This window comes from Schistosoma haematobium, chromosome ZW (genome assembly GCF_000699445.3).
Source record: "Schistosoma haematobium chromosome ZW, whole genome shotgun sequence".
NCBI lineage: Eukaryota > Metazoa > Platyhelminthes > Trematoda > Strigeidida > Schistosomatidae > Schistosoma > Schistosoma haematobium.
Window position 1 is genome coordinate 71,243,411 of NC_067195.1, and position 16,430 is coordinate 71,259,840.

A 16,430-nucleotide genomic window follows, 5' to 3' on the forward strand; every position below is an offset into this window, starting at 1 on the left:
TCTCCCATCAAAGATGTTTTATTTAGGCAGTAAACATATATGATGTTTTATACACTGATATATTTTTAGCATTAACACATGGAATTTTAGGTTATCATTCGATTATGATTTGTTAATTGAATGGAAATATTACTAGAACGATAGCTGTAAAGGAACTGCAAATCAGGGAACAAATAGTACAAAACACTAGGAAATAAACATTGAATCATTGTTATACGATGCAGAAATCAAGGTAAAACAACCTGAAACCTAAGAAAATTTCACGTCATTATTGAATATAACAATTCATGGCTATTAAACAGTACGTGTTAACGAGACAGAGTTGTGTAGTGGTTGTATTTCTTCAACATAATCCAAGCCTAAGCTCTGTTCTGAATCAACAGTTTGGTCGACTGTATCATCAGCCACCTAGAAAGAAAAAACAATGAAATATATACACGGTTGAAGACTTTGTATTGGGGTGAGATGGGATAATTCAGCAAAACAATAGGCATAGACTGATGATCAATATCAAACAATAATAAACATGAAAAATGAATTCGACACATCAACTATTCCTATAAAAAAAGACACGAATAGGGTTAGTCTCTTGCTATCGAGAGAAGCATGGTAATTTTCAGACATGGCCAATTTACCTGCAAATCTCAATTCATCTGTTAAGGTCGAAAAGTTGAATAATCAGTTTATTCTTTAGAATTAGTATATTACTGCTCCTAATGGAGAAAATTTGTAGCTCAGGTGGATGATTTTGATGGAGTTTTATTCTCTGAGCTGGACGGTTTGGTCGTGAAGCTTCCAACCAAAACAAAGAAGTAAACAATGATAAATTTAAGGTCCATTGGAACCTATCAACATCTAAGTGTACAGAACAAGCTGTGAAACGCATATGGATAAATTCGAACACTTCACTTCTATCTGAAGTTTGTGCTGATGTCGTTCAGAAGAACGATGAAAGCTCCACGACCAAACCGTCCAGCCCAGATAACAAAACTCCATCAAAATATTACTGCTCCACAATAAGTTTTAAGATTCAAACAATCAAATCGTCTTTAGGACTTACTGTAAACATCCGCCCGCTATACAGTCAGAGACAAACCACATTCATGACCAACCGGCCAGATATTATTACTACATTAGGTTCCGGTACACAGGTATGACACTATCCTTGACCTAGGGTATACATTCGAGATTCAGGCCAACACACACATCAAACACGATTCGGTGATTCAGAATCGATGTTGCAACATAACATCCAATTACAAGGATAGGATCTATCGAACCCATAGGAAACATTTGTCATATCAGACAAGCAAAAATTTACAAAAACGCTAAAGATTCTACGTTTAGTTAAAAATCCGGCAAGAGAATCCAGTGAAATAAAGCGTTGACACTAGATGAACTTTTTTTTAGGCACATTTAATAGGTATCACCCATGATTACTGTAATTTCACCAAAGCTACCATTTTAATACATTCTTTTATCAGGCTTTACATTAAAGGGAACCAATATTACTTTATACTTGATCCTGCACTGTTCCAGATGGATTGATAAATGCAAACTGTAAATGTTAGACACAGAAACAGTGTTTTATGTTCAAAATGTCCTTAATTTGGATTTTCACTAAGATTCTGCCAGTCTGTTAACTGTATAATTGAATTGGGTCAAAAATGTGGAACTGATCTATAACAAATACGTGACGATACTTCACTGATGACAACCACATGAACTCCAGAGGACAAGAGTTTCAAAACAGATATCACACTTCAAGAAAATATAATTATATGCATAAACATCACAGTATATATGGTATTGTACAATAGAAAGCGACCAAATATAATAGGTTTGAATTACGTGACGTTGCCAAAACACAAGGTTCACAATAATATCGAGGTATGGAAAGCTTACGGTAATAGATACTGTTATAGCAACACCAAAAGGTGTTGACCCTAATAGATTCTCTACTAGTCAACAGGTATGAATGTGAAGGGTATTCCAGGATATACACCAGAAAGGTATTGCATAACCACAACCACCCTCAATAAAATATCGTAAATACGTCTACCAGTTTGAAATGTTAAGTTGAAAAGTCTCCCAACACGGAAAGATAGGGATACACGCCATCGCCTCTTCGTCATATCTGCCTGCGCTCCCACTAACTACAGTCCGGATAAAGTAACAGATAGGTTTTATAGAAAGCTTTCTGCTCTCCTAAAAAACCAAACTATCGGGCGTAGTGATAACAGCAGGAGACTTTAGCGCCAAAGCACTTGGTTTAAATCGAAGTGAAAGACGCTTACGTGGGTTTCACAGTGTCGCAGCTCAGCGAATAGGCAACGACGATCGGCTGCTGTAACTATGTTCAGACAACCATTTATTCCTATTAAGCACCATCTTTAAGCATTAAGAGACATTGTCAGCCATGGAGACCCCCGCAGTCGACTCGGCGATAGACGTAAATAGACCATATCGCCATCAGCCATTGTCGGAAAGGCTCGATAGAAGACCGCCGCTCATTCTGAAGAATATGTCTAGATCATGCTCTGATACTGACACATGTTTGTTTGTGACAGACTGAATGCAGAAAAACCATAGCAAGAAAACTCCTTCAAGTTCAACTTAACGACGAAAATGTCAAAAGAATATTTCATAAACAAATGGGGAAGCAGTTGGGTGATCGCCAAAGTGACCTATGTTCACCTTGATGTGGGTTGGGATGATATCCAGACAGCTGTTAAAATATCAGTGATATCTGTGGGTGACTATAACCAAAAGATTAAGGAAAATCAGTGGATTTTAGTATCATCTACTTAAATGATAGATGCTCAAAAACTCATCCCATTAGGCTTCGAATATGATGTGGAGCAAAGACAACTCAGAGTTTACGCAATGATCGTGAACAGTGGTGCGAGGATAAGGCAAGAGCGACAGGAAAGACGGTGGCGATATGCATCAGTTGATAACTTTTAAGATATTAAAGAAACAGGTATTAAATATTCGGGAGTCACCAGGACTATTTCTGAAAAATATGAAACAATGATTCACTATCAACCCTGGGGACTGCGACGATGGGTAGGAGAAGTTTAACTGCTTTACATTCACCCTTCAGTTACCTGCTTTTACCAAGCAACCTAACTGGAATGTCAACATAAACCTCCAACTCTCAAAGAAGTGGAGAAATTCAAAACTAATCTAAAAGAGACAGCAGCAGGCCGTGATGGATTAGCCCCTGAGATTTTTAAGTATGGTGGCCCAGTTTCAGCAGTTAGATTGACTGAGTCCTTAGCTAGAATCTGGAGAATGAACTTAATCTCATATAACTGGTCTCAATCGCCTATCGTCCCAGTCTATAAGAAAGGACAAAAATCCTCTAGTGACAATCACAGAAGAATCAGTTTGGTTAATACAGTGCCTAAAATATTACCCTCAACAATACTTTGACGGCTATCTAGAGCCCGTGAAGAGCAAACTCGAGAAAACCAGGTTAGTTTTAGACCTGGATATAGATGTATGGAGCAAATATCCGCGCTTGCCCAGGTTCCGGTGCACGAACATACCCACCGACTCACAACCATAGCTACATTTCTCAACATTAAGGCAGCATTTGATTTTGTAAACCGAGAGATTTCATGACAGTGTCTGACATTGAAATATGTACCATAGAAGTACATTACCTTGTACAGGCTCTCTATTCGAACACTACTGGTCGAATAAGAGTTGTCATCAGAATTTATTACTGGAAATGTTCTTCCGGGTTATCTTTTTTCCTCACTTTTGTCTTCGTCACAGAAATGCTTTTAGAAGTACCTCTCTCGTCGTCTAACTTTCAGGGGTTGATATACCAGGAAATTAACTTGTTGACCTATAACACGTAGGTAATATAGTTCTATTTGATGAAGACACTGACAAAATGCAGTCTTTTGACCACCTTAAGCAACAATGCAACCATAATTAGGATGAGGTCCTCTCTCTCTGTCCAAATGTAAGATGTTACTTCAGGATTATTTATTTATTTGAACACATAAATATTGATAAAAGGAGGCACTATATATATATATATATATATATATATATATATATATATATATTCATTCCCAAGTCACAGGCCGAGTTTAGTGCCCAGCAATCTGCCCTGTTCTACTTTATGGGCGTCTGAACCACTGCTCATGTATTTTAGGACCATCAAGTTAGCCATCCAGAAGCTAAATGGAATACAAGATAAGGATGGCTAATTTATTGAGGGGGTAGTGAATTTCTACCGACTAAGATGGTCAAGACATCTGCTACGCATACCCAACAACCGAATACCTCGATGGGAAATGGTGGTTGATGTAGAAGGTTGGAAAGAAAAGTTGGGACGGCCAAACCAAGACATGGAATCAGTTCATGAAGACACTGACTATTGGACAGGTTAGTCAGCCACATGACGAGACTGAAATTCAACAACTGCTATACACTTAGACGTCTGTGATTGTATCAGAACAGAGAAATTACCTAAGCTGATAAGTGGTGTTATTCAGGAATGTCTAATCTTGTACTCATGACAGCTGTCACAAATTTTCCATAGAAATACAGCTTTCTGTTTCGCAATTCTCATAGATTGTGAAATTACTAAGATATAATCTGACAAAGTTTCGCTAATTTGCACTACTGTACCAGGTTTAGAGAGACAATTTAATCACTTATTTTATCTGGATGGCTACCATGGCGCAAACATAACCGGAATAAATGGTATTAGTAAATTTATGTTGATTTTATTTTTAAAGTTGCATCATTAAGTCTAATAGAAGGAACTACATTACAAAACTCAATGGAAATTTACCGTATATAACGTGTTTATTTAAAAGTGGCTGACGATTAGAGAACAAACAGTTGGACTACAAACATATTCACTGTTTCCCAATTGACGAGTAAGCAACTTTCAGTTCAGGTGGTAATTAGTTATGAATCAACAGTGACATTTATATTGCTTGGTTGGCTACAGTTTAAACGAACATGATGTTAGATAATTAGTTATTTAATTCGTTAGGATCCGTATAACACTTAAAACCGTTATGAGCTGACTACGTGAATCAGTCAAATATTTTCACGGTGGCGTAAGTACACTTTATATGCTTTATATTTGAAAATTATCATTCCACAACAATTTTTTATAAGGAGGGATGAATTCGTGGAGATTGTAGAATTTTCATAGTTTGAATTACGAACTGACCTTAGGTAGACCACTGGACGGCCATTTCGTCCTAGTGTGAAGTTCCTCAACAGTACGAATCCACAACTTCGCATTGAGGAATCTAAGCGTTGGATACCGAATGTGATCTAGAGGTTAAGCGTTCTCATGACAGACAAATGTCCTATGGTAGTGAATGCGCACTACTGAAGAGTTCCAGACTAGAAAGAAACGGCCGTCCGGTGCTCCCAGGCTCTAAATAGTTGTTTAACTAAGATTAGTTCGTCACTTAAACTATGAAAATCATTTTCTACCTTATTAGTATACATCATCATGTTTAAAAGTACTAATCTTTTGGTACTCTAGATGAGCTTTTCTTTTGTTTTGTCAGTGTGATAAAAATGAAATAATATATTACCGCTTCATGTCTAACAGTATCAAGTTTTTATCTAACTTGTTGTTCTGTGATATGTATGTGTACACCCACCAATCACTGCATAACAATAGTTATGACGCTGAACCATTACCCTCATTAGAACAAAATAACCCTCTTTGTGGATGTATTTAGAGCTAAAAAGTCAGTTTCGATGCACTAATCGCTTAACCAACTGGGGTAATCCATTAGCTGGGTTTTTATTAACTGTTCTAATCACTTTGGTAATTCATGACACTTTAATATATCAGGTGTAAGTGGTGGAAAATATAACCGTTTTCCTTCTGCATACTTTTGTGGTCCCTTATTTTTATTACCAATGGTAATAAGCCTCCCTTTAATCTCATTTGAAGTACTGTTTCAATAAGTCTGAGAGATTGTGTTGCTAAAGTAGTACGTCAAAACTGCTGTTTTTGCCTATTACAAACCAAGATATCCATTTCCCAGTACTACAAAGTGATACTATTAAGACGTGACCTGAGTAACGAAATACAGGTTCGAGTAATATTCTTTGAATTACACTGCAAGTGGGGTAGAGATATCACCTAACAGCTTTAATAAAGTAGAGATCCTATAGCTTCGAGTCTAATTTTTAGACTTAGGAGCTAAAGTTCTAAAGTATGCAGAATGGCCTTAAACCCGCACCATAGTCATAATGGACAAAGTGGATAAAGTAAGTGGTAGCTCTAGTGACAGAGAACGACTTACATTTTAGGATAGTAAGTAAAATTTAACTACTGACTTTCAAATAAAATCACTTACTGACTCTTCGGCTCTTAACACTTCTTCAATATCATCATCATCATCATCAACATCTGATTTGTCGTCATTTAAAGACGACTGTTTTTTCACTGGTGCAAACACTCTGACTATGGATGGTGAACTCCCTCCTGAATTCGCCCTTCCGGGGGATTCGACCTTCGCAACATTATTCAAAGCTGGAGAATTCGGTGTTAAAGGTCGCGGAGAATCTGTAGACCCAATTACAGATGTACGCATTTGCGTTCTGCTGCTGTGATTAGTGACTATTTCTTGAAGGCGAGTTTCCTGGGAAGTGTTTATAGTTTCTTTAACTTTTGACGAACCATTAACGTCGCGATTTGGAGTGTTGAGTGGTTCATCTGATACCTGGGATCCAAAACTAGTAAAATCAAATAAAACAAAATTAATCTAAATTTTAATTAAAACAAAACATACGTTATAAACTAGGAATATTTCATACACGCCGATATAACTAAAATAGTCAACTAGTTTATCTATTTGGTAAACAATCTAATAGAGTATTCTGTATGCGGTAGGACTATGTTACGATGATCTAACTTTTATTTAATATGAAACTTATTCGAAACCTGTTCAATCAATCTTCACTAGTAAAAGTCAAAAAGTATTTCAAGGGTGAACATAATAAATGAAGGTGAAAGCCTAATACACAGGCATATACATGATTAGTAAGTTAGATACTATAAATATTTTATACTATATAGTTAATTAACCTCAGTAGAATCCAGTTCAAACAGTGTGAGAGATTCTTACTATTTCTATTATAAATATCACTTTTAAATATAATATGTTTGCAACAGTCTTTTTCATTGATTTACCACTGGCAATGAAAAAAGTTTCTTCTTAATACGCTAGAATGTGAAGTAGCTTTGTAGTGAGATGTCTCATTTCTAAGTTTTCAAACACCAATTGGTTTATAAATAAAATAATATATTTGTAACATCCCAATGAGTAGAAAAATTAGATTTCCTGACGTTTCGTGACTCAGCGTAAGTTACTTCTTCAGAGAATAAATAACCAAATCACACTGACCAAAAAGTACTACACACCATATTACATAAATATTTTAGATATGTTGAACTGAAGTATGACCGTTGAGCTTAAGTACTTTATCATTTTTGAGGTTACAGGTCTGTAAGAATTTTTACCAGTAGAATCTGACATCACACACTCCAAGAGATAGGAAGTGAAACCCAATATGCAAACATTTATGTTTACGACTTTCAAAATAGAGACATGAAAATGAATAAAACAACAAAGACTGAGAGAAGGGACTGTGTAGTGGAGAAACTTGTGATAAATTCAAAACATTCTGTTCTTCGCTTTAAGCTGTGGTGATGAACATGTATCTTTTGAACTTGAAGAAAACAAAATCCTTAGTTAAACTCAGACTGAACGAAGAGGAAGTCCTGACTTATGGACGTTAGGTGGTGTTTGATTAATCAAACTCAGACTCCCAAAAACCTATACTACATACAGCAGCTGTACAGCACAACACATTCAAGCCAAACTTATATTACATATTAATGGTTATCCGTTACGATATGTCTTCTGAAATATAACTCGATGGTAAAAATTAAGTACAAATGATTAATTACTTTTAATTCAGCTAAGTACTATTTTATTAGGATAAACGATCAAATAGTAACAGCTTTGAATAATCCATACAAGCATATAAGCAAAGCACAAAAACTAAAACAATCATGCTACCATGAAGGCATGAAGCAACCGCGGACGTGTAAAATAGCAAGGAACAGAAAAAGGCTTATTGAAGCACGTACATGCAGAAGATTGAAAACATGATATAAACAGTTAAAACTGACAGTTAATTGAATCTAGTCAACACAATTACTGGATATACTCATTATACAAACTAATAACACTAAATATTGCAAAGCCTTCTGTGAATCTAGCAGTTCATACTCTAAGGATATTGAGAATTTAGCATTATTGCAGTCCTACGTAAAGATATATTGGTTCATTAAAAATATTTTAGTCAGAAGACTTTGAGGAATACTGTTAACAAACCATAGATGAAAATACATGGAAATCTCATATGACCTCTAAACCTTATCTACAGTAAAAAAATACTCACAAACTTTTCAGGCAGAAAGGTATTTATGCATGTAACTTTCAGGTAGAATTATGCGTGCAGGAAATAGTGCTTTCACAATGGAAAAAGAAAGATTAACGTAATAAAACTAGGTTAAGCAGGAATAGGATGGGATTATTAAATGCTACAATGTAATGCATTTCGTATAGAAACGAAACAAGCACGTGTTCATAATAATGATAATACCTCGTTTTACGACTCTGTAAGACAGGTATTCTGCTTGACCTAAAATAAGAAACAAAGTTTATATGAACGGAAAAAAATTACCGACACCAAAAATTACCAATAATACAGTTCCCTGAGAACTTACTTATTACGTGAATTATTTGATGCTGAAGTAGATGAATCTGAAAGCAGGAACAAGAAGACAATAAAAGAAACGAAACAAACACTAAAAACGTCAACAGTAGTAGAATTTTTACTCAAAAGGAAGAGGTTAGTCACAAGTTAGTGCATATGACTTGACGCTTAAAGTAGAAAACTCATTTGGCAAGTGCAATCTCTTAACGTTAACTGATCCGTTTATTGACGGTTTCATTTACATTTTACTTCAGTAAAATGTCACACCATTAAGGATCAGTTTGGCTATTAATCTTCACACTTACTGGTTAAATATTATTCTAAATGTATATTACCACTATTTGTCCTCACAAACAGGTAGTTTTGACTAGGGTAAGCACCAGTAGGTTAAGTCGTACAGTCGATAATACTAAGGTGTGCAGACAGTTTTCACGGGTAACAAGCATCTCACTTTGTCGTCGACGTACTTTTAGAGATAACACTTTCCTCGTCTAGATTTCCAAGGGTTGAACTTTTACCAGGAGATTCACTTGTTGACTTAGAACATGCTGATTACATAGTTTTATTTGGTGAAGACGCTGACAAAATACAGTCTTATGACCACTCTAAGCAACAATGCAAGCATGTTTGGGATGCAGTTCTCCCCCTCGGAATGCAAAATGTTGCTTCAGGATTGGGTTGCATCGACACCCGAACGAATGAAAGGGAGTGAAGTAATTGAACGTGTCGATCGCTTCACTTATCTTGGAAGTCTCATCAGTCCTTGTGGTCTGGTGTGTGACGAAATCTCAGCACGGAAACAGAAGGCTCGAGTAGCTTTTACCAACTTGCGTCATTTATGGCGTAGGCGAGATACCCGTCTATCAACCAAAGGACGGGTTTACTGCGCAGCAGTTCGTCCCGTCCTACTTTATGGCAGTGAAACATGGCCATTAAGAGTAGAGGATATCCATGGGTTACTAGTATTTGATCATAGGTGTCTTCGAAACATTGCTCGTATATCATGGGACCATCGAGTAAGTAACACAGTTGTTAGGAAACGGGTACTAGGTAAGGATGGCAAATCAGTTGATGAAGTAGTGAAACTTCATCAGTTGAGATGGCTGGGACATGTGTTACGAATGCTCAACCACCGACTTCCTCGACGTGCGATGTTCAGTGGTATAGGAGTAGGTTGGAAGAAAGCTAGGGGCGGCCAGACCAAAACATGGCACAAGTTCATGAAGTCACTGACAAGTGGACTGAGTCATGTTGGTAGGTGTAGACTACCTGGTTGGGGACCGCGAGATGATAGCAACCGATGGTTAGAGACCTTAAATAACATGGCTCAAAATCGTTTGCAATGGCGCGTGTGCATCCGCTCTTTGTGTTCTCCCGAATTCTAAACTCCTGAATCCTCATTGTTCTCTTCCCGAACTTATTTCACTGGATTATACTCCTTGAATAACATCTTCAGACCTTAATGTTTCTGATTACAGCTTATAATTTTACTACATCTAGCACTACGGGATTTGAATCGACCACTGCATCTGTGTGCTAATGTGGTGTGGCAACTCGAACTGATGTACGTACGTACGAAGTTCTACGTTGTTACTGACTGACTGACATGCTCGTTTACCATGGATGGATGGATTGGTTAGAAAGGGTAGTCTTAAAATAGCAAACAATGCTTTTCCAACGATAAATTACGAGGAACAAACAACAAGGACAACTCACTGACTGACTGACTCACAAAAACGTCGTGTGACTGGTACCAAACAGTTTCCCACTTCACATTTATGGCATCACTATGTGCTCTTTATTCCCGGTTTTTACTTGATTAGAACCTTTTACTTTCGGTTATTAAACGCAATAATTGCTATCATTCCTATGCTGTTGACTTGTTCTGTAAAACAGGGTATGGGTGACCAGGTAGGTATTCCCTAGCGAAGGTGTGTGCAAAAGAGTGCACATCAATAAGGCGAGAATTAATAAGAGCCATCACTAAAAGGATAATCTAATGGTGTAACGTAGATATTATTTACACAGATGCCTTAGAAATATTGCTCGCATCTGCTAGGATCACCGGGTAAGTAATAGTGAGGTTAGACGCAGGGTATTAGGGAATGATAGTAAGTCAGTTGATGAGATTGTGAATCTTCATCGACTGAGATGGTTGGGACACGTGTTACGTATGCCTAAACACCGATTACCACGAAGTGCAATGCTAACCGGTGTTCGGGATGGTTGGAAGAAAGTTAGGGGCGGCCAAACCAAAACGTGGCATCAGTGCTTGAAGTCACTAACTTCTAGTCTGAGTCATGTTGGTAGATGCAGACTACTTGGTTGGGGTCCGCGTGACTATCGTAACCAATGGTTGGAGACTCTTGGTGACATGGCTCAGAGTCGATCACAATGGCGTCGGTGTATACACTCTCTATCTTCCCTTAAACTAAGAGATTAAAATCGATTCATATCTTTCTTTCTACGAACTAATTCTTTCTTCCTGTACTATATCCTTATTGCAATCTTTCTTTTATATATTACCATCTCTGAATTAACTACTTTTATGAATCCGGTGTCCATCTTGTTGTGTTAATGAGGTATGGCAACTTGGACCGATGCATATATGTGCCTGGTCCTACGTTGTAGCTGACTGACTGACTAACTGATAAACTTTTACAACAGACTAATACGCTTAAACATGTAAATTCAAGTTTAATGTACTTCCATGTAAATAGTCTAGTATTGCTGTTACCTTCTGTTACCTTTTGACATGCTGTTATTACACCACTAGGATGGATTGTCCAATTTTCAATCCATTTATTCTGTTCCTGTTTTAGACCGTCAATGAAAATGCCGTAGCCACTATATGATGTATCATTTCGCTCGGTGAAAATGTCGGTACTTTATCCTGCTGATTATTCGCGTATTTAACTTAATTTTACATGGACAATTGCACACTACTAACCTAGTCTACTGTATGACATTACGCAGTCTTGACATGCTGTTTTGATGATTAATTTTACGCGAGTACCTCCAATTAATCGTCATATTTCTATACACCCTTATTAGAATACATCAGTTCAATCAAGATGTACAATGGAACTTCTCGTAAAGGAACTACAAGGGAATGCCACGATGAAACCGTAACAAGTAAGGTGCCGTAATAAATTAGTCTATCTTACGAATCTATCGCATGAAATAAACGATGTTTACGCGTACATTTTCTTACCCGTTTCATCCATTTTCTGGCTCCGGAGATGTCTAAGTGTTTCAATCAAGTTCAGCAGCACTGGAGAGCTGCTTGGACTGCGTTCAGTAGGTAGAACGGCCATCAACTTATCTCGGTCAAAAAGTTCTAGATGTTTCTACAAGCTAAATATCATAAACAACACCAAACCATTTGCGCTTCGTCCATTAGGACATTTAACGTATTTTCAAGTTTCATCATATTCATAAAATCCACCAATAGGGACGCAATGATCAAGCCTTGCTAAAAATGAGTGAGATATGGAGTGGGTATACTATACCATCTTCTGTAGACCATAAGGACCGAATGGACTGATTTGAAAGCGGTATTCCTTCGGCATAGTTGTGCTTTTCCAGAGCTAAGTACACTGCTGCCTTTAGCTGAGCCTAGTAACGAAACGTTATCAACATTACACAGGTACTTCAAGCTTTGGTAAAATACCCTCTTCGTTTAGGGACCTGATGAGAGCCTCCTTCAAATTGATTTCTTCATCTCCCATCTTATCAAGAGCATACATGAGAAACAAAATATCTGAGGTGATTTCGTATCGCGTCCACAAGTAATATGCTTAGAGGTGAGCAATCTAGAAGGCAAAACACGGAAGCCATTGTTAATTAAAGCTTAACTAGTCAACTGAAATACATATATTTGGTGCATGAAAATGCTTCTCATTTGATTCCATAAGTGTTATGTATTTTACTGGATGGAATGAAAGTTCAGTCCTGACAAACTGAAACGGTAACGTGACCATTTGAGAAGAGTGATCATCAAATAATTGAGGTTTAAACCACACAACCACATATAACTAGTTTTAGACGGAGCAGCTTTTAATCAATTCGAAAAAAATATGAGCACGTGATCAGTTGAGTATTAAACACATCGTTCTTTCGAAAGTTCCAGCGAAACGCTATGTAGAGATGGATGTTTAAAAACTTTTATACAGAAAGATATCACTTAACTCTGAGCACAGTCCTTCGAGTTTATTTCATAACCACGCATCGTGAACTGACATCTTCCGAACAAAGTGTTGAAATCCCCAATTACTGACACACAGTAAACTTATGACGACCATTAAGAACCGAAGGAAATTTACCAAATTTGTAAATGCTTACAGTCAAAGGGACAGGCCAACTTAGCAAACGACAACGCTCAACCTATTTATTCGTTGTGAAGGTCAACAAGGAGAAGATGCAAAGCGCCGTCTCAAATTTCAAAAGACAGACGGTTCATTGACTTACATTAATCCTTGGGATTCGTACTGCGCTGAAGATTCAATCAAACTTAACGTACGAGTAGAGAGGGGACGGTTTTACTTATTTTACTAGTGTTTAACTGTTCACCGCGCGCTGTTCAAAAGGAACAGTGATATTTTTCCTTTGAGTAATTTTTATGGTACTGATCGTTAAATTAGGCATGAAGACTACTGTTTTTGCTTTAATTGAATCTTTTGGTCGAAGTAATTCTCAAGAGTACCGCTTTTTCTCTAGTTCAACTTGTCGTTTGTACTCAACGAGTACAGATACATAAGATACGAAAGGCATTGGTACTCATTCTTCGTCGCTGAATATATCTTTGAGCATTGTTTGTATCCATAGGCGTGAAGGTCTTTCTGTTACTACTGAGGTCCAATTTTTTACCGTTTTTTTATTTTATTTATATATAAACATAAAACAAGTCTATGGCGCAATTGAAACGTCATTGTGGTAGACCAGCATGCTATTTCCCGGTCGATGAGGGGATGAAATGTGATAACGTCAATAAGTGGTATCAAAATGTGTGCACCGGACTCACACCGGCTGCATGTAAATGGTGCTGTAAGCCATTACCACGTTGGTTGTGTGAAGAATGTTGTTCTGCTATTTCTCTACTGATTCTAGAGGCGGTCGAGCTGCTAAACATAGCTAGGAAATTGGTAAACAGGTAGAAGTAGATGAACAGAACCCTGTTTTCGAGGAAACTTGGAGCGTTATTATGAGCCCAGCTTTAGGTGGACCTCCTCAAGGAAGCAGAGGAGCTTATGGATGTAGGCATTGTTACAAGGAGAAAGAAGGAGCTCACAGTCACGTCAAGGAAAAGAAAAGTAAGAAAACAGAATAAAATCTCTGCGTTTGACGCTGAATTAAAATCGGATTGCAAGGAGGAGACGGCTTCAGGAAATAAAATTCCACACTGTGTCAAGACGGACCTCGCTGAGTGGTCATTAATTTTTCATAAGTTAAGAGAATCTTCCGATAAGGAACCAAAGGCTAGATTTGAACACGATCTCAGTCATATTAAGTCCTTAATAAGCAAGCTATTCCCAGAATCAGTTTCAAATGCCAGTATCTGTAAGCTTTATAGAATAGGACAAAAGTGGATTCTGAAACTGGATTGATCCGGAATATACGTCCGTGAGGATCTCAGCCTAGCTGATCGTATTAAGAGACGGGCTACAGAAGCGGAAATAAATGAGCGTCGCCGAAATGGTGAAATCAACCTTTTTCCTAAGGGTTTTCAAATTGTCAAAGATCGGAGCAAAACGATCCCCAAACCACTCTGGGTGGTAGGGGAATGTTCTCCACAGACTTAAAGGTATGCTACACAAATCCTCGCAGCCTACTAAATAAACAGGTGGAGCTCAAGACAATGATGGATAAAGGTAAACCAGATGTTATTCCTGCCTCAGAAACATGGTTAACGTCAAAAGTATTAGACAATGAAATTCAGTTGACTGGTTTTTTATCCAGTAGGGCTGATAGATTAAACCGTAGGGGAGGCGGTGTTATCCTGTACACGCAAGGCACCCTAACCATACGAACAGTTGCGACAGTGGCACATGATTCAAGAACATGTGAGCTGGTGCGATGCAAGCTGAAATTTAGACAGCAAGATATTGAATTAATTGTAGTATATCGCGGTCCAGAATGCGTAGTGGATGATTTCCTACTAAGCAAACATAAGTCCCGATGTAAGAGGGATAAAAGCCTTATAGTAGGCGATTTTAATGCACCATATATAAACTGGGTTGATTTAGAGGTCAGGTCATCGATAACGTCATTCTATTGCAAACTGTTAAAAACCTCGATTGCGTTAGTTTCATTCCGAAACATTAGAAATCCCACAAGAAATGACTCAAGAAGTTCCTCTTCTTTTTTGGATTCAGTCTTCTTACACCGTGATGACGTCGGTCAAATGACTTTTCTCCCACCATTCGGGAGAAGTGACCATGCAGTCATATTATTCAAATTCATGGCTGAGATTGCCTGTCAAAGTGTTGCGCCGGCACGTCCCATTATATGGAAAGCAGATATGGAGGCAATCAACTCCTCAGCATCGGGTGGAAACTGAGAAATCGACTCAAGGGCTTCAGTACAAGAGGCATGGACTTATTGCAGGCAGTTGTACAATCGGGTAACTCAACCATACATACCCTGGATAGTTCCAAAGAAGAAGCACGCCCATACCTGGATAGGCCGTGATATTCGACGTTTACTAAGACAAAAGAAGAAATGTTGGGATGCTGCCATCCGCCTCGGCACACTAAATACAATGGAACGTTGCAGACCGGTGTATAATTAAAGCGTATAATTAAAGTTCGAGAAGCTCAAAAAAACCATGAAATGCAGTCGGCACAGTCTGCACTCAAGCAGCCTAAGAGGATATATTCGTACACAAACTACAGGACAAGGGTGCATCATTGGATTCTCAACCTAATTAAAGAAGGGAGTGAATCTAAAATGATAGAGGAAAATCAGGAAAAAGAAGAGGCTATTACAAACTATTTTTGGGCAGCTTTCACTCAGCAACCTCCTCGAGAGAAAGAACAAGACCAAAATAAAGAGTCAACAAACCACCTGCTCACCGTGGACTTCCACCAAAACGATGTGCTTAAGGCTCTTAGCACTTTAAACATGAAGAAGTCAACAGGACCAGATGAACTACACCCCCAAAATCTTGAGACATATTGCGCAATATACCGCGGCCCCGATGAATGTGATATTCAACATGTCACTTGACCAAGGTGTGTTAACTATGGACTGGAAGGACACAACCGTCACTTCCATTCATAAAACAGGGCCAAAACAACTTCCATCGAACTGCATACTCGTAAGCCTCACCAGTTTTGTAGTTAAAATATTGTAAAGAATAGCCAAAAAGACCATAATGACATTTGTAGAGAACAATAACCCGTTAAAAAGCGATCATGGTTTTAGAAAGGGTTTGTCTTGTACAACGAACCTCCTTATAGCAAGGGAATATTGAATAAAGGTGCCAGACAACGGAAACGCAATGAATATTGTCTACATAGACTTCAGTAAGGCTTCTGAAAAAGTGACAACTAAAAGACTGCTATTGAAGCTGGAAAACCTTTATATTGCCAGACCCCTCTTAAAATGGATTAAGGATTTCCTAGAAGGTCGTAGAC

At 37.9% G+C, this 16,430-nt stretch overlaps 1 protein-coding gene across 3 annotated transcripts; it reads right to left on the bottom strand.

Moving 5' to 3' along the window:
- Window positions 1–2: 2 nt before the first annotated feature.
- MS3_00004303 (uncharacterized protein) lies at window positions 3–13,266 on the bottom strand (the record flags this gene model as incomplete). 3 transcript variants are annotated; one of them, XM_035732653.2, is made up of 7 exons in its annotated part: window positions 12,447–12,608; window positions 12,301–12,411; window positions 12,176–12,268; window positions 12,008–12,143; window positions 8,804–8,840; window positions 6,363–6,741; window positions 295–408 (listed from the first exon to the last, which is right to left on the bottom strand). In XM_035732653.2, the coding sequence occupies exons 1-7, from the start codon at window positions 12,540–12,542 to the stop codon at window positions 295–297; spliced, it is 966 nt and encodes a 321-aa protein (XP_035586090.2). In that variant the 5' UTR covers window positions 12,543–12,608. The 3 variants fall into 3 exon arrangements, with proteins under 3 accessions (XP_051072360.1, XP_035586090.2, XP_051072361.1); XM_051212208.1 differs by lacking the exon at window positions 295–408 and adding an exon at window positions 13,138–13,266 and having other exon boundaries at window positions 4,089–6,741; window positions 12,176–12,411; XM_051212209.1 differs by lacking the exons at window positions 12,008–12,143; window positions 12,176–12,268; window positions 12,301–12,411; window positions 12,447–12,608 and adding exons at window positions 8,680–8,718; window positions 13,138–13,266 and having other exon boundaries at window positions 3–408.
- Between the last annotated feature and the right edge of the window lie 3,164 nt (window positions 13,267–16,430).